We start from the raw sequence: 19,575 nt of genomic DNA on the forward strand, positions 1-19,575 counted from the left end.
AGAGCCCGAGCACAGGAGAGCCCGAGCACAGGAGAGCCCCAGCACAGGAGAGCCCCAGCACAGGAGAGCCCCAGCACAGGAGAGCCCCAGCACAGGAGAGCCCGAGCACAGGAGAGCCCGAGCACAGGAGAGCCCGAGCACAGGAGAGCCCGAGCACAGGAGCGCCCCAGCACAGGAGAGCCCGAGCACAGGAGAGCCCCAGCACAGGAGAGCCCCAGCACAGGAGAGCCCGAGCACAGGAGAGCCCCAGCACAGGAGAGCCCGAGCACAGGAGAGCCCCAGCACAGGAGAGCCCCAGCACAGGAGAGCCCCAGCACAGGAGAGCCCGAGCACAGGAGAGCCCCAGCACAGGAGAGCCCCAGCACAGGAGAGCCCCAGCACAGGAGAGCCCCAGCACCAGAGCGATTGAGCACAGGAGAGCCCCAGCACAGGAGAGCCCCAGTACAGGAGAGCCCCAACTTCTGCTTCTCTTTTGAAGTTTCTCCATTCTAAAGATCTTGGTTTTCGGGCGGTGCATGAACAGTCCTGTATAACCTGAGGCGGCCATGCAGCGCAAACCTATTTGTTTTCACTCAGACGTGTAAAATGGTGTCCTGACCAGTGAGCGACACGACCCGGATCACAGACTGACCATGTACTAAAGGTTGAGGCCGGAGGTTTACCTAAACAATACGGATCTGAGGGTTTGGAAGCAAAGAAGAATCTTTCCAGTCACTGACAGCAAGCAGAGATCCAGACCTTGGTGAAGAATTGGACCACGAAGGCCCCGATTTATCAATCCTGGCCGGTTATACGACAATAGTAAAAGCAATTTTAGCAGAATCGGCAAAAACTCTTTGATGTGTCGGGGACAACATGTGTAGAAAGTTGCAGAAATTTGACTTCTTCAATGATCTTCCACCATTGTCTCCGATTCTGCGGATTTAATATTCGCACAGATGAAGCACAGCGGCGTTCTGCAGTGTAGAGATCTGCGCTGCGATAGTCTGCAGGACACACCAGGCCAGGAGGGCGCAGGCGCTGGATCTCTCCTATCAGATCACATTCCCAGCCGCTTCTATAGAAACCAACACAGCAACCAGGAAACATGAGGACTGACTGGTGGTCACCAAGCCGGTAACACCGCTGCAGGACAAAAGGTAAGGACGGGGGGTCTGCGGACAGCGTCGGTCACTGTCACCCCGGGATTATAATCCAGAGATGGTGCAGTTATCTACACTGATCCATTGTCACCAACTTCAGCTCTGCGCACAACCAGGCTACACTGGGATTTCTTACTCTATAAACACGACCGTTCCCTGAAAAGAAGCAGAGATACTGATAATGGGGAAAAAGTGTAAGAAAGTGGCAGAAATAATACAATATGCAAATTGTCTCTTCAGAGAGGACGGGAACTCTAGAGCGCCACCTAATGGAAGTAGCAATCCCACAAGTCATTATCGACCCTTTAACGAGCCTCGTCACATGACGGTAACAATCAGCCCATGACAGGGTAGAGCGTCGCTCCATAACACAGTAGTAATTGCTTCCAATGCTCAGAAATATTCTCAATAATGACAAAAAGTAACCGAGGAGCGAAACACTCAGGAAGAACCACTCACAGCAGAGGGTTTGCTACAAGGTAGCAGGAGACCATTTTTTCCAGCTACTCCTTTCCTGACAGTTTGCTACAATGTAACAATTGTCTATCCTCACAGCAGCAGCACAAAGCTTTACTGAAGGTTTGTTACAATGTATCAGTGCAGAGAAAATGAATCATTGTGGAGAGCAGAGTCACCAGCTCACAGACAAGAAGGATGGAGTCTGCACTGATGTTACAGCCGGCATCCCTCCACAGAGCGCTGACTACCATGGATCACCGGATCCAGGATGATCTCATAGATCGTCTCTCCAGATTTCCATGTATCATAAGTAATGTACATACATTTTCATGTCAGAGATGGATCCCTGCGTGCGGACACTGTGCCTGGACCACAAATACTGCACCGTGACATCCCCCCTATCTACACCATCCTGCCACAGCCTGGTAACTCATCCCGAGCCGCTGTGCAGCTGTGCCGCTCCAGGACATCAGTGCGGGACCACTCACCACGCCACCCACAGTCCGTAAGTAGCACCGCCGCTAACAGCACTTGTATAGGGGCAGTATTATAGTAGTTATATTCTTGTACATAGGGGGCAGTATTATAGTAGTTATATTCTTGTACATAGGAGCAGTATTATAGTAGTTATATTCTTGTACATAGGAGCAGTATTATAGTAGTTATATTCTTGTACATAGGAGCAGTATTATAGTAGTTATATTCTTGTATATAGGGGGCAGTATTATAGTAGTTATATTCTTGTACATAGGAGCAGTATTATAGTAGTTATATTCTTGTACATAGGGGCAGTATTATAGTAGTTATATTCTTGTACATAGGAGCAGTATTATAGTAGTTATATTCTTGTACATAGGAGCAGTATTATAGTAGTTATATTCTTGTACATAGAAGCAGTATTATAGTAGTTATATTCTTGTACATAGGAGCAGTATTATAGTAGTTATATTCTTGTACATAGGAGCAGTATTATAGTAGTTATATTCTTGTACATAGGGGCAGTATTATAGTAGTTATATTCTTGTACATAGGGGCAGTATTATAGTAGTTATATTCTTGTACATAGGAGCAGTATTATAGTAGTTATATTCTTGTACATAGAAGCAGTATTATAGTAGTTATATTCTTGTACATAGGGAGCAGTATTATAGTAGTTATATTCTTGTACATAGGGGCAGTATTATAGTAGTTATATTCTTGTACATAGGGGCAGTATTATAGTAGTTATATTCTTGTACATAGGAGGCAGTATTATAGTAGTAATATTCTTCTACATAGGGGGCAGTATTATAGTAGTTATATTCTTGTACATAGGGGCAGTATTATAGTAGTTATATTCTTGTACATAGGGGCAGTATTATAGTAGTTATATTCCTGTACATGGGGGCAGTATTATAGTAGTTATATTCTTGTACATAGGAGCAGTATTATAGTAGTTATATTCTTGTACATAGGAGGCAGTATTATAGTAGTAATATTCTTCTACATAGGGGGCAGTATTATAGTAGTTATATTCTTGTACATAGGGGCAGTATTATAGTAGTTATATTCTTGTACATAGGAGCAGTATTATAGTAGTTATATTCTTGTACATAGGGGCAGTATTATAGTAGTTATATTCTTGTACATAGGGGCAGTATTATAGTAGTTATATTCTTGTACATAGGAGCAGTATTATAGTAGTTATATTCTTGTACATAGGAGCAGTATTATAGTAGTTATATTCTTGTATATAGGGGGCAGTATTATAGTAGTTATATTCTTGTACATAGGAGCAGTATTATAGTAGTTATATTCTTGTACATAGGGGCAGTATTATAGTAGTTATATTCTTGTACATAGGAGCAGTATTATAGTAGTTATATTCTTGTACATAGGGGCAGTATTATAGTAGTTATATTCTTGTACATAGGAGCAGTATTATAGTAGTTATATTCTTGTACATAGGAGCAGTATTATAGTAGTTATATTCTTGTACATAGAAGCAGTATTATAGTAGTTATATTCTTGTACATAGGAGCAGTATTATAGTAGTTATATTCTTGTACATAGGGGCAGTATTATAGTAGTTATATTCTTGTACATAGGAGCAGTATTATAGTAGTTATATTCTTGTACATAGAAGCAGTATTATAGTAGTTATATTCTTGTACATAGGGAGCAGTATTATAGTAGTTATATTCTTGTACATAGGGGCAGTATTATAGTAGTTATATTCTTGTACATAGGGGCAGTATTATAGTAGTTATATTCTTGTACATAGAAGCAGTATTATAGTAGTTATATTCTTGTACATAGGAGCAGTATTATAGTAGTTATATTCTTGTACATAGGGGCAGTATTATAGTAGTTATATTCTTGTACATAGGAGCAGTATTATAGTAGTTATATTCTTGTACATAGAAGCAGTATTATAGTAGTTATATTCTTGTACATAGGGAGCAGTATTATAGTAGTTATATTCTTGTACATAGGGGCAGTATTATAGTAGTTATATTCTTGTACATAGGGGCAGTATTATAGTAGTTATATTCTTGTACATAGGAGGCAGTATTATAGTAGTAATATTCTTCTACATAGGGGGCAGTATTATAGTAGTTATATTCTTGTACATAGGGGCAGTATTATAGTAGTTATATTCTTGTACATAGGGGCAGTATTATAGTAGTTATATTCCTGTACATGGGGGCAGTATTATAGTAGTTATATTCTTGTACATAGGAGCAGTATTATAGTAGTTATATTCTTGTACATAGGAGGCAGTATTATAGTAGTAATATTCTTCTACATAGGGGGCAGTATTATAGTAGTTATATTCTTCTACATAGGGGCAGTATTATAGTAGTTATATTCTTGTACATAGGAGCAGTATTATAGTAGTTATATTCTTGTACATAGGAGCAGTATTATAGTAGTTATATTCTTGTACATAGAAGCAGTATTATAGTAGTTATATTCTTGTACATAGGAGCAGTATTATAGTAGTTATATTCTTGTACATAGGGGCAGTATTATAGTAGTTATATTCTTGTACATAGGAGCAGTATTATAGTAGTTATATTCTTGTACATAGAAGCAGTATTATAGTAGTTATATTCTTGTACATAGGGAGCAGTATTATAGTAGTTATATTCTTGTACATAGGGGCAGTATTATAGTAGTTATATTCTTGTACATAGGGGCAGTATTATAGTAGTTATATTCTTGTACATAGGAGGCAGTATTATAGTAGTAATATTCTTCTACATAGGGGGCAGTATTATAGTAGTTATATTCTTGTACATAGGGGCAGTATTATAGTAGTTATATTCTTGTACATAGGGGCAGTATTATAGTAGTTATATTCTTGTACATAGGGGCAGTATTATAGTAGTTATATTCTTGTACATAGGAGCAGTATTATAGTAGTTATATTCTTGTACATAGGGGCAGTATTATAGTAGTTATATCCTTGTACATAGGGGCAGTATTATAGTAGTTATATTCTTGTACATAGGGGGCAGTATTATAGTAGTAATATTCTTCTACATAGGGGGCAGTATTATAGTAGTTATATTCTTGTACATAGGGGGCAGTATTATAGTAGTTATATTCTTGTACATAGGGGCAGTATTATAGTAGTTATATTCTTGTACATAGGGGCAGTATTATAGTAGTTATATTCTTGTACATAGGAGCGGTATTATAGTAGTTATATTCTTGTACATAGGGAGCGGTATTATAGTAGTTATATTCTTGTACATAGGAACGGTATTATAGTAGTTATATTCTTGTACATAGGGAGCGGTATTATAGTAGTTATATTCTTGTACATAGGAGCGGTATTATAGTAGTTATATTCTTGTACATAGGGGCAGTATTATAGTAGTTATATTCTTGTACATAGAGGGCAGTATTATAGTAGTTATATTCTTGTACATAGGGAGCAGTATTATAGTAGTTATATTCTTGTACATAGGGGGCAGTATTATAGTAGTTATATTCTTGTACATAGGGGCAGTATTATAGTAGTTATATTCTTGTACATAGGGGGCAGTATTATAGTAGTTATATTCCTGTACATAGGAGCAGTATTGTAGTAGTTATATTCTTGTACATAGGGGCAGTATTATAGTAGTTATATTCTTGTACATAGGGGCAGTATTATAGTAGTTATATTCTTGCACATAGGGGGCAGTATTATAGTAGTTATATTCTTGCACACAGGGGCAGTATTATAGTAGTTATATTCTTGCACTTAAGGGGCAGTATTATAGTAGTTATATTCCTGCACATAGGAGCAGTATTATAGTAGTTATATTCCTGTATATAGGAGCAGTATTATAGTAGTTATATTCTTGCACATAGGGGGCAGTATTATAGTAGTTATATTGTTGTACATAGGAGCAGTATTATAGTAGTTATATTCTTGTACATAGGGGGCAGTATTATAGTAGTTATATTCTTGTACATAGGAGCAGTATTATAGTAGTTATATTCTTGTACATAGGGGCAGTATTATAGTAGTTATATTCTTGTACATAGGGAGCAGTATTATGGAAGTTATATTCTTGTACATAGGGGGCAGTATTATAGTAGTTATATTCTTGTACATAGGGAGCAGTATTATTGAAGTTATATTCTTGTACATAGGGGGCAGTATTATAGTAGTTATATTCTTGTACATAGGAGCAGTATTATAGTAGTTATATTCTTGTACATAGGAGCAGTATTATAGTAGTTATATTCTTGTACATAGGGGGCAGTATTATAGTAGTTATATTCTTGTACATAGGGGCAGTATTATAGTAGTTATATTCTTGTACATAGGAGCAGTATTATAGTAGTTATATTCTTGTACATAGGGGGCAGTATTATAGTAGTTATTTTCTTGTACATAGGGAGCAGTATTATAGTAGTTATATTCTTGTACATAGGGGGCAGTATTATAGTAGTTATATTCTTGTACATAGGGGGCAGTATTATAGTAGTTATATTCTTGTACATAGGGGGCAGTATTATAGTAGTTATATTCCTGTACATAGGAGCAGTATTATAGTAGTTATATTCTTGTACATAGGGGCAGTATTATAGTAGTTATATTCTTGTACATAGGGAGCAGTATTATGGAAGTTATATTCTTGTACATAGGGGCAGTATTATAATTATATTCTTGTACATAGGAGCAGTATTATAGTAGTTATATTCTTGTACATAGGGGCAGTATTATAGTAGTTATATTCTTGTACATAGGGAGCAGTATTATAGTAGTTATATTCTTGTACATAGGGGCAGTATTATAGTAGTTATATTCTTGTACATAGGAGCAGTATTATAGTAGTTATATTCTTGTACATAGGGGCAGTATTATAGTAGTTATATTCTTGTACATAGGAGCATTATTATAGTAGATATATTCTTGTACATAGGAGCAGTATTATAGTAGTTATGTTCTTGTACATAGGGGCAGTATTATAGTAGTTATATTCTTGTACATAGGAGCAGTATTATAGTAGTTATATTCTTGTACATAGGAGGCAGTATTATAGTAGTAATATTCTTCTACATAGGGGGCAGTATTATAGTAGTTATATTCTTGTACATAGGGGCAGTATTATAGTAGTTATATTCTTGTACATAGGAGCAGTATTATAGTAGTTATATTCTTGTACATAGGGGCAGTATTATAGTAGTTATATCCTTGTACATAGGGGCAGTATTATAGTAGTTATATTCTTGTACATAGGGGGCAGTATTATAGTAGTAATATTCTTCTACATAGGGGGCAGTATTATAGTAGTTATATTCTTGTACATAGGGGGCAGTATTATAGTAGTTATATTCTTGTACATAGGGGCAGTATTATAGTAGTTATATTCTTGTACATAGGGGCAGTATTATAGTAGTTATATTCTTGTACATAGGAGCGGTATTATAGTAGTTATATTCTTGTACATAGGGAGCGGTATTATAGTAGTTATATTCTTGTACATAGGAACAGTATTATAGTAGTTATATTCTTGTACATAGAGGGCAGTATTATAGTAGTTATATTCTTGTACATAGGGAGCAGTATTATAGTAGTTATATTCTTGTACATAGGGGGCAGTATTATAGTAGTTATATTCTTGTACATAGGGGCAGTATTATAGTAGTTATATTCTTGTACATAGGGGGCAGTATTATAGTAGTTATATTCCTGTACATAGGAGCAGTATTGTAGTAGTTATATTCTTGTACATAGGGGCAGTATTATAGTAGTTATATTCTTGTACATAGGGGCAGTATTATAGTAGTTATATTCTTGCACATAGGGGGCAGTATTATAGTAGTTATATTCCTGTACATAGGGGCAGTATTATAGTAGTTATATTCTTGCACACAGGGGCAGTATTATAGTAGTTATATTCTTGCACTTAAGGGGCAGTATTATAGTAGTTATATTCCTGCACATAGGAGCAGTATTATAGTAGTTATATTCCTGTATATAGGAGCAGTATTATAGTAGTTATATTCTTGCACATAGGGGGCAGTATTATAGTAGTTATATTGTTGTACATAGGAGCAGTATTATAGTAGTTATATTCTTGTACATAGGGGGCAGTATTATAGTAGTTATATTCTTGTACATAGGAGCAGTATTATAGTAGTTATATTCTTGTACATAGGGGCAGTATTATAGTAGTTATATTCTTGTACATAGGGAGCAGTATTATGGAAGTTATATTCTTGTACATAGGGGGCAGTATTATAGTAGTTATATTCTTGTACATAGGGAGCAGTATTATTGAAGTTATATTCTTGTACATAGGGGGCAGTATTATAGTAGTTATATTCTTGTACATAGGAGCAGTATTATAGTAGTTATATTCTTGTACATAGGAGCAGTATTATAGTAGTTATATTCTTGTACATAGGGGGCAGTATTATAGTAGTTATATTCTTGTACATAGGGGCAGTATTATAGTAGTTATATTCTTGTACATAGGAGCAGTATTATAGTAGTTATATTCTTGTACATAGGGGGCAGTATTATAGTAGTTATTTTCTTGTACATAGGGAGCAGTATTATAGTAGTTATATTCTTGTACATAGGGGGCAGTATTATAGTAGTTATATTCTTGTACATAGGGGGCAGTATTATAGTAGTTATATTCTTGTACATAGGGGGCAGTATTATAGTAGTTATATTCCTGTACATAGGAGCAGTATTATAGTAGTTATATTCTTGTACATAGGGGCAGTATTATAGTAGTTATATTCTTGTACATAGGGAGCAGTATTATGGAAGTTATATTCTTGTACATAGGGGCAGTATTATAATTATATTCTTGTACATAGGAGCAGTATTATAGTAGTTATATTCTTGTACATAGGGGCAGTATTATAGTAGTTATATTCTTGTACATAGGGAGCAGTATTATAGTAGTTATATTCTTGTACATAGGGGCAGTATTATAGTAGTTATATTCTTGTACATAGGAGCAGTATTATAGTAGTTATATTCTTGTACATAGGGGCAGTATTATAGTAGTTATATTCTTGTACATAGGAGCATTATTATAGTAGATATATTCTTGTACATAGGAGCAGTATTATAGTAGTTATGTTCTTGTACATAGGGGCAGTATTATAGTAGTTATATTCTTGTACATAGGAGCAGTATTATAGTATATTCTTGTACATAGGAGCAGTATTATAGTATATTCTTGTACATAGGAGCAGTATTATAGTAGTTATATTCTTGTACATAGGAGCAGTATTATAGTAGTTATATTCTTGTACATAGGGAGCAGTATTATAGTAGTTATATTCTTGTACATAGGAGCAGTATTATAGTAGTTATATTCTTGTACATAGGGGCAGTATTATAGTAGTTATATTCTTGTACATAGGAGAATTATTATAGTAGATATATTCTTGTACATAGGAGCAGTATTATAGTAGTTATATTCTTGTACATAGGGGCAGTATTATAGTAGTTATATTCTTGTACATAGGAGCAGTATTATAGTATATTCTTGTACATAGGAGCAGTATTATAGTAGTTATATTCTTGTACATAGGAGCAGTATTATAGTAGTTATATTCTTGTACATAGGGGCAGTATTATAGTAGTTATATTCTTGTACATAGGAGCAGTATTATAGTAGTTATATTCTTGTACATAGGGGCAGTATTATAGTAGTTATATTCTTGTACATAGGAGCAGTATTATAGTAGTTATATTCTTGTACATAGGGGGCAGTATTATAGTAGTTATATTCTTGTACATAGGGGGCAGTATTATAGTAGTTATATTCTTGTACATAGGAGCAGTATTATAGTAGTTATATTCTTGTACATAGGAGCAGTATTATAGTAGTTATATTCTCGTACATAGGGGCAGTATTATAGTAGTTATATTCTCGTATATAGGGGGCAGTATTATAGTAGTTATGTTCTTGTATATAGGGGCAGTATTATAGTAGTTATGTTCTTGTGTATAGGGGCAGTATTATAGTAGTTATATTCTTGTACATAGGGGCAGTATTATAGTAGTTATATTCTTGTACATAGGGGCAGTATTATAGTAGTTATATTCTTGTACATAGGAGGCAGTATTATAGTATATTCTTGTACATTGGAGCAGTATTATAGTAGTTATATTCTTGTACATAGGAGCAGTATTATAGTAGTTATATTCTTGTACATAGGAGCAGTATTATAGTAGTTATATTCTTGTACATAGGGGCAGTATTATAGTAGTTATATTCTTGTACATAGGGGGCAGTATTATAGTAGTTATATTCTTGTACATTGGAGCAGTATTATAGTAGTTATATTCTTGTACATAGGGGCAGTATTATAGTAGTTATATTCTTGTACATAGGGGCAGTATTATAGTAGTTATATTCTTGTACATAGGGGCAGTATTATAGTAGTTATATTCTTGTACATTGGAGCAGTATTATAGTAGTTATATTCTTGTACATAGGGGCAGTATTATAGTAGTTATATTCTTGTACATAGGGGCAGTATTATAGTAGATGTCCATGTGATACTTCACACCCCTCCACTCGGGAATGTGCATCTATAATGGGTACTACTTGTTCTTTTCCACAGATGTTCCCTGAATGGTCATTATCCTCATTACACCAGTGTGACATGTAGAAAGATGACTGTGTCCCCCATATTTCCACGTCTTACGTCAATCATTAGGCGTGACACGGTTTTGGCCCGCAGAGACCCTGATGGATTCTACTATGTCGGTGTGATGATACAGGAGGTATGGTGTATATTAGTCGGCACTATAAGGCAGGAGTACATTACATAAAGTATGTTTTATTCCACACCAGGAAGAGCCCGGAGTGTTTCTGGTAGAGTTTTCCAGGCCATGTGTGGAGGGCGAGCGCTATCCCGCCATGTTACAGAAGACACGCGCATGTGACATCATTCAGCACGAGGCGGCGCTGAGACATTGCGTTGTGCCTGGAGACAATGTGTTGGCCCCCTGGGAACCACAGATGACGAGATATGGTCCAGGGACGGTCATTCTAGGCCTGGAGACGAGAGATCCCCTCCGAGGTACCATTGTCCCTTCTGCAGATGCGTGCACGCTCTCATACACTGAGCACCACGTGTCGCTCATTTCTCAGTTTCCATGTGCTGGGCAATTCTGGATCTTTATCATAGACTTTGTGATTGAATTCTCCACCATTAAGATATTTGCTTTTGGTCAGTGAACGGGAAACTTTCTTACTTACATCTCTATGAAGACCTAAGTCATCTCACAGCTGAGGGTTTGCTTCAGTTGCATCCAGTCTGGACCATCCTCAGGACGCTTAAAGGGGTTGTCCAGGATTGAGATACTGATCATTTATTCTTAGAATAGGTCATCAGTATCAGATCTGTGGAGGTCCGACACCTCACCTGGTCCGGCTCCCCATCGATCAGCTGTCAGAAATACAGAAGTGTACAGAGCCAGAATAGCCGAGCTCCGCACACACAGTACGAGCCGCTCTGGGGTCCAGCTCTGGCTGTGAGAGGCATCGGACCCCCACCAATCTGATACTAATGTCTTATCCTCAGTGGAGGTCAACAGTATCACAATCATGGACAATCCCTTTAACAACCAGGATTCTAGAAACATTCTACCTGCGCCGACACACTGTAACAGTCACTCAGCACCTGTAAAGATATGTGAGCTGAGCGCTCAGAACGTCATCTACACTCTACACCGATACATTGTAACAAATGATCAGGAACTGAAACACAAAGTCTATAAGAAAGTTACAGAACCTTAATGTACTGAATGCTATAAAGAGGTTCTGCAGTGGACAGGGTATACGGCACTTACTCTACATACATAGCCTGCATACATGTTGCTGCTCTTCCTCCTGGTTTATAGCATACATGATTTACAATGGTTCGCACACACAAATTCACGACTGTCCTTATCTCCCGCAGCCGCAGAGGACGAGCAGCTCACCATTAGTTTCTGGAACGGCAAAAAATCAACAGTCCCACTGCAGGTGGCCGTGTGGATCTCGCCTTCAGTTCACCACCGCATTGTAGACACCCTTCACCGACCGGTCAGCAGCCGCCAGTGCAGCCGGGACACAACGCGAAGCAGCACCACGTATGTGATCACGGAGCGCTGCGCCCCAGTGCCGGTCCGCGTGTGCTCCGCCGACCACAGGTGCAACTGTCACAGCGTCCACTCATATGTCTCCCACCCACACTGCTCCTGCTTCTCCACCGGCACCTGCTGTTACGACCATAAGTGCCAGGACTGGTGGCCGCTCTCACCCAGGACCACGGTTTACGTCCACGGGAATAAGGACCTGGACGATGGAGACTTATCCTCAACCATGAAGATGAAAGGCGAGAGACGCAGGCAGGCCGAACGCCGCTTTTCCTCATCATCCGAGTCTGAAGGGCACGAGTCTCTGGATGATGAGAGTGATAGTGAGACGGACATGTCCAAGACCACACAGAGTACGATGGTGGACAGCGCTGTGAACACGGACTCCACTCTGTGGGAGAAGCCAAAACTGGAGACCAGTGGCCGGCCGGAATGGAGATACTGGAAGCGGGGTCAACCAGAGCCCTTCTACCGAAAGCCAGGTATGGTGTGGGGGACACACTGCGCTCACCCTGCATCAGTTCACTTCTCACGGCTGAGGCTTTGGTACAATGTGTAATCCTCTGTGAGCCAAACAGTTCAGAATCCGACACGGATACATTGTAACGTTATCAGGAGAGACATAAATGTCAGAATTGATACGAGATTGTCCTGTATATCAGCGTTATGGAGATTTCCAGTATATAAAGGATAACGTCGTCATATACTGACACTGGCCCAGCCGTGGTCTACATCCATGTCACGGCGAGCGCTGCCGGGGCGTCACAAACCCACCCCACATGAAGGCAATATCATCTCATAAAGAAATAATTCTGTCTCTTCCAGGAATAATTACACCAAAGAATAAATCGCCTACGTCAGATCTGAGGCCGGCGCCGTCTGATATCATCGGGTCGTCAAATCAAAGTGCTTTGTTTGAAACCATTTCAGATTCTCGGTCCAGACGACTAACAATGAAAGATGTCCTGGTCCACGCAGACTTCAACCCTTCCCAAACAGTAAGTATGCAAGTAAAGATACTATTTGTGCGGAGTGTAAGGATTTACAATGTATGTAGTGTCCAGCCATTCCAGGATTCACCAGAGATCAGCGGTGACATCACTGAGAATGCCTCCTATCCATCACTAGAGATCAGCGGTGACATCACTGAGAATGCCTCCTATCCATCACCAGAGATCAGAGGTGACATCACTGAGAATGCCTCCTATCCATCACCAGAGATCAGCGGTGACATCACTGAGAATGCCTCCTATCCATCACTAGAGATCAGCGGTGACATCACTGAGAATGTCTCCTATCCATCACCAGAGATCAGCGGTGACATCACTGAGAATGCCTCCTATCCATCACTAGAGATCAGCGGTGACATCACTGAGAATGCCTCCTATCCATCACCAGAGATCAGCGGTGACATCACTGCGAATGTCTCCTATCCATCACTAGAGATCAGAGGTGACATCACTGAGAATGTCTCCTATCCATCACTAGCGATCAGCAGTGACATCACTGAGAATGCCTCCTATCCATCACCAGAGATCAGCGGTGACATCACTGAGAATGCCTCCTATCCATCACTAGAGATCAGAGGTGACATCACTGAGAATGTCTCCTATCCATCACTAGAGATCAGAGGTGACATCACTGAGAATGCCTCCTATCCATCACCAGAGATCAGAGGTGACATCACTGAGAATGCCTCCTATCCATCACTAGAGATCAGAGGTGACATCACTGAGAATGCCTCCTATCCATCACCAGAGATCAGAGGTGACATCACTGAGAATGCCTCCTATCCATCACTAGAGATCAGAGGTGACATCACTGAGAATGCCTCCTATCCATCACCAGAGATCAGAGGTGACATCACTGAGAATGCCTCCTATCCATCACTAGAGATCAGAGGTGACATCACTGAGAATGCCTCCTATCCATCACCAGAGATCAGCGGTGACATCACTGAGAATGTCTCCTATCCATCACCAGAGATCAGCGGTGACATCACTGAGAATGCCTCCTATCCATCACCAGAGATCAGCGGTGACATCACTGAGAATGCCTCCTATCCATCACCAGAGATCAGCGGTGACATCACTGAGAATGCCTCCTACCCATAACCAGAGATCAGCGGTGACATCACTGAGAATGCCTCCTATCCATCACTAGAGATAAGAGGTGACATCACTGAGAATGTCTCCTATCCATCACTAGAGATAAGAGGTGACATCACTGAGAATGTCTCCTATCCATCACTAGAGATCAGAGGTGACATCACTGAGAATGCCTCCTATCCATCACTAGAGATCAGAGGTGACATCACTGAGAATGCCTCCTATCCATCACTAGAGATCAGAGGTGACATCACTGAGAATGCCTCCTATCCATCACCAGAGATCAGCGGTGACATCACTGAGAATGCCTCATATCCATCATTAGAGATCAGCGGTGACATCACTGAGAATGCTTCCTATCCATCACTAGAGATCAGAGGTGACATCACTGAGAATGTCTCCTATCCATCACTAGAGATCAGAGGTGACATCACTGAGAATGTCTCCTATCCATCACCAGAGATCAGCGGTGACATCACTGAGAATGTCTCCTATCCATCACTAGAGATCAGAGGTGACATCACTGAGAATGCCTCCTATCCATCACTAGAGATCAGAGGTGACATCACTGAGAATGCCTCCTATCCATCACTAGAGATCAGAGGTGACATCACTGAGAATGCCTCCTATCCATCACTAGAGATCAGCGGTGACATCACTGAGAATGTCTCCTATCTATAACTAGAGATCAGAGGTGACATCACTGAGAATGTCTCCTATCCATAACTAGAGATCAGCGGTGACATCACTGAGAATGTCTCCTATCCATAACTAGAGAACAGCGGTGACATCACTGAGAATGCCTCCTACCCATCACCAGAGATCAGAGGTGACATCACTGAGAATGCCTCCTATCCATCACCAGAGATCAGCGGTGACATCACTGAGAATGTCTCCTATCCATCACTAGAGATCAGAGGTGACATCACTGAGAATGCCTCCTATCCATCACCAGGGATCAGAGGTGACATCACTGAGAATGCCTCCTACCCATCACCAGAGATCAGAGGTGACATCACTGAGAATGCCTCCTATCCATCACCAGAGATCAGCGGTGACATCACTGAGAATGTCTCCTATCCATCACTAGAGATCAGCGGTGACATCACTGAGAATGCCTCCTATCCATCACCAGAGATCAGAGGTGACATCACTAAGAATGCCTCCTATCCATCACTAGAAATCAGAGGTGACATCACTGAGAATATCTCCAATCCATCAGTAGAGATCAGCGGTGACATCACTGAGAATGCCTCCTATCCATCACTAGAGATCAGCGGTGACATCACTGAGAATGTCTCCTATCCATCACTAGAGATAAGAGGTGACATCACTGAGAATGCCTCCTATCCATCACTAGAGATCAGCGGTGACATCACTGAGAATGCCTCCTATCCATCACTAGAGATCAGCGGTGACATCACTGAGAATGCCTCCTATCCATCACTAGAGATCAGCGGTGACATCAATGAGAATGTCTCCTATCCATCACTAGAGATAAGAGGTGACATCACTGAGAATGCCTCCTATCCATCACCAGAGATCAGGTGACATCACTGAGAATGTCTCCTATCCATCACTAGAGATCAGCGTTGACATCACGGAGAATGCCTCCTATCCATCACCAGAGATCAGAGGTGACATCACTGAGAATGTCTCCTATCCATCACCAGAGATCAGAGGTGACATCACTGAGAATGTCTCCTATCCATCACTAGAGATCAGAGGTGACATCACTGAGAATGTCTCCTATCCATCACTAGAGATCAGTGGTGACATCACTGAGAATGTCTCCTATCCATCACCAGAGATCAGAGGTGACATCACTGAGAATGCCTCCTATCCATCACCAGAGATCAGGTGACATCACTGAGAATGCCTCCTATTCATCACCAGAGATCAGGTGACATCACTGAGAATGTCTCCTATCCATCACTAGAGATCAGCGTTGACATCACGGAGAATGCCTCCTATCCATCACCAGAGATCAGAGGTGACATCACTGAGAATGTCTCCTATCCATCACCAGAGATCAGAGGTGACATCGCTGAGAATGTCTCCTATCCATCACTAGAGATCAGAGGTGAAATCACTGAGAATGTCTCCTATCCATCACTAGAGATCAGTGGTGACATCACTGAGAATGCCTCCTATTCCTCACCAGAGATCAGGTGACATCACTGAGAATGTCTCCTATCCATCACTAGAGATCAGCGTTGACATCACGGAGAATGCCTCCTATCCATCACCAGAGATCAGAGGTGACATCACTGAGAATGCCTCCTGTCCATCACTAGAGATCAGAGGTGACATCACGGAGAATGCCTCCTATCCATCACCAGAGATCAGAGGTGACATCACTGAGAATGTCTCCTATCCGTCACCAGAGATCAGAGGTGACATCACTGAGAATGTCTCCTATCCATCACTAGAGATCAGAGGTGACATCACTGAGAATGTCTCCTATCCATCACTAGAGATCAGTGGTGACATCACTGAGAATGTCTCCTATCCATCACCAGAGATCAGAGGTGACATCACTGAGAATGTCTCCTATCCATCACCAGAGATCAGGTGACATCACTGAGAATGCCTCCTATTCATCACCAGAGATCAGGTGACATCACTGAGAATGTCTCCTATCCATCACTAGAGATCAGCGTTGACATCACTGAGAATGTCTCCTATCCATCACTAGAGATCAGTGGTGACATCACTGAGAATGTCTCCAATCCATCAACAGAGATCAGAGGTGACATCACTGAGAATGTCTCCTATCCATCACCAGAGATCAGGTGACATCACTGAGAATGCCTCCTATTCATCACCAGAGATCAGGTGACATCACTGAGAATGTCTCCTATCCATCACTAGAGATCAGCGGTGACATCACGGAGAATGCCTCCTATCCATCACCAGAGATCAGAGGTGACATCACTGATAATGTCTCCTATCCATCACTAGACATCAGAGGTGACATCACTGAGAATGTCTCCTATCCATCACTAGAGATCAGCGGTGACATCACTGAGAATGTCTCCTATCCATCACTAGAGATCAGAGGTGACATCACTGAGAATGCCTCCTATCCATCACCAGAGATCAGCGGTGACATCACTGAGAATGCCTCTAGTCTCTTCATCGCTGTTGATTAATATTGCTGGTTTACATTTTTCTTAAAGGAACAGGGTCTTCCTGCAGTTGATCGTCTTGGGGAGTCAGAATTGGTAAAATTACAGCATAAGAAACAGAAGCAGAAACATCAACAGAAGAAGAAAATTAAACATCTAGAATGGGAGCAAAAGAGGGAAAATGAGGCCGGAGAGAAATACAGCGACAGCCAGGAGGCTCACAGGTGTGTGGCATATACTGTATATATGGACACATATACATACACAAACACACACAGTTAAGGCCCCCAGTGCCAGAGGCAGCAAAATAACCCCAAAACATGTGACCTTCCACCATATTTGACTGTAGGTACTGTGTTATTTTCTCTGTAGGCCTCATTCCATTTTCGGTAAACAGTAGAATGATGTGTTTTACCAAAAAGATCTATCTTGGTCTCATCTGTCTACAAGATGCTTTCCCAGATTGTATGTGAGCAAGCCAAAATCTTTTTGGCACACTGCAGTCTAGCTTTTTTATGTCTGTGTCAACAGTGGGGTCCCATTCGGTCTCCTGCCATAGCGTTTCATATCATTCATATGTGGACTGATAGATGTCACTGACACTGGTGCACCCTGAACCTGCAGGACAGCATGGATTTCTTTGGACCTAGATTGCGGCTGCTTATCCATCATGTGGACTATCCTGCATAGCATCCTTTCATCAGCTTTTCTCTGCCGTCCACGTTCAGGGAGATTAGCTACAGTGCCATGGGTTGTAAACTTCTTGATTATGTTGCGCACCATGAACAAAGGAACATCAAGGTCTCTGGAGATGGAGTTATAACCTTGAGATTGTTGATATTTTTCAACAAATTTGGTTCTTAAGTCCTCAGACAGTTCTCTTCTCTCTCTGTTCTCAATGCTTAGTGTGGCACAAACACACACAATGCAAAGAATGAGTCAACTTCTCCCCTCTTTACCTGGTTTACTTTATTTTCTGTAACAATTTCAAGGGTGCCAACACTTTCGGCCATGACTGCATAAGCATAGGTCTGATCCCTCTGTACTAGGCTGCTATGATTCACCTTCCATTTCTCCGTTCAGGATGAAGACCCTCCACCGTCTACAAAACGAGGAGCAGAAGCTGAGGGACGGACGAGAGCGAAATGTGACTGCCATGATGGCCAAGATGGCAGCACAAGAGGAGCGTAGTGAGTGGCACCAAACTCTAGCTGTGGAGGATAAGAAGAAGGAAGAGCGGAGGCTGGGACACCTGAGGAAGGTGCGGGAACGGATCGACCAGAAGGAATTCGAGAAATGTGCGGCCAATGAACAGAGAGAAAGAGATCACATGGTGAGCGCAGCATTGCAGAGTGCTCAGCCAGGAGGTGATGGACAGTTCTACTCCTCAGCACTGGTCTGTGGGATCCCACTCGCTTAGCGCTGCCTGTACTGAGCATGCTCCACAGCATTGCACTGTGGTAGATGTAGTGATTACCCCCGCCTTGATTAATGGCTGTCTCTCTCATCGCAGGAGGCACGGAGGCAAAGAGTTCAGGATCATTACCAACAGGTGGCTGAAAGAGTTTACCAAGCTGAACAGCAAGGAGGGCAAAGAGGGAGCCACCAGTGTGCAGAGGCGTAGATGCCGAGGGAGACAATCCAGCAGCCGGCCGAGTCCGCAGGGCTGGTGCCCGAATACAGGCATCAGCTGTTGGTTTGATTGCACAGGTTATCTCTTTCCTCCTGTAATAATCAATGTGTGAACATTTATTGCTGTAATGTGTTTCTTCTCCGTGGTGTAGTACCGGGCATCGCCTGCAGGAGTCACCCAGGGAGCAATACTTTCCCGTCCGTCCAGTGGCTGTCCTCTGTGACCCAGGACTGCTATCTCTCTACCTTCTGCTCATAAGTCCACCGCCACCGCTTACTTCCATGATGGAGGCGGGATTCGCGTTGATGCACTACATTACCCAGCATCCTCCAGTATTGCGCCCGGGCCATACAGTGGCTTTTGCCGTTGCACAGGCCAAGCAGCTGCTACATCGCAACGTAATGCAGGTGAATGTGGTAGCTGTCACGGATGTGGTTTGTGGAACCACTGTGCCTCAGACCGCAATGAGCCTGGAGGGGCATGACTAAGCGAGCAC

General features: G+C 41.2%; 1 protein-coding gene across 2 annotated transcripts; it reads left to right on the forward strand.

Moving 5' to 3' along the window:
• Nucleotides 1–714: 714 nt before the first annotated feature.
• CUNH11orf16 (chromosome unknown C11orf16 homolog) lies at nt 715–19,198 on the forward strand. Of its 2 annotated transcripts, XM_073545189.1 has the most exons (9): nt 715–1,139; nt 1,938–2,106; nt 10,686–10,848; nt 10,919–11,147; nt 12,030–12,689; nt 13,033–13,205; nt 17,498–17,670; nt 18,530–18,779; nt 18,960–19,198. In XM_073545189.1, exons 2-9 carry the CDS (start codon nt 1,940–1,942, stop codon nt 19,068–19,070), a joined length of 1,926 nt encoding a protein of 641 aa, XP_073401290.1. In that variant the 5' UTR covers nt 715–1,139; nt 1,938–1,939; the 3' UTR covers nt 19,071–19,198. The 2 variants fall into 2 exon arrangements, with proteins under 2 accessions (XP_073401290.1, XP_073401289.1); XM_073545188.1 differs by lacking the exon at nt 715–1,139 and having other exon boundaries at nt 1,155–2,106.
• Nucleotides 19,199–19,575: the final 377 nt, after the last annotated feature.

Source organism: Dendrobates tinctorius, unplaced genomic scaffold (assembly GCF_039654945.1).
Source record: "Dendrobates tinctorius isolate UK_male_01 unplaced genomic scaffold, ASM3965494v1 ptg000142l, whole genome shotgun sequence".
In the NCBI taxonomy this organism is placed as follows: Eukaryota; Metazoa; Chordata; class Amphibia; order Anura; family Dendrobatidae; genus Dendrobates; species Dendrobates tinctorius.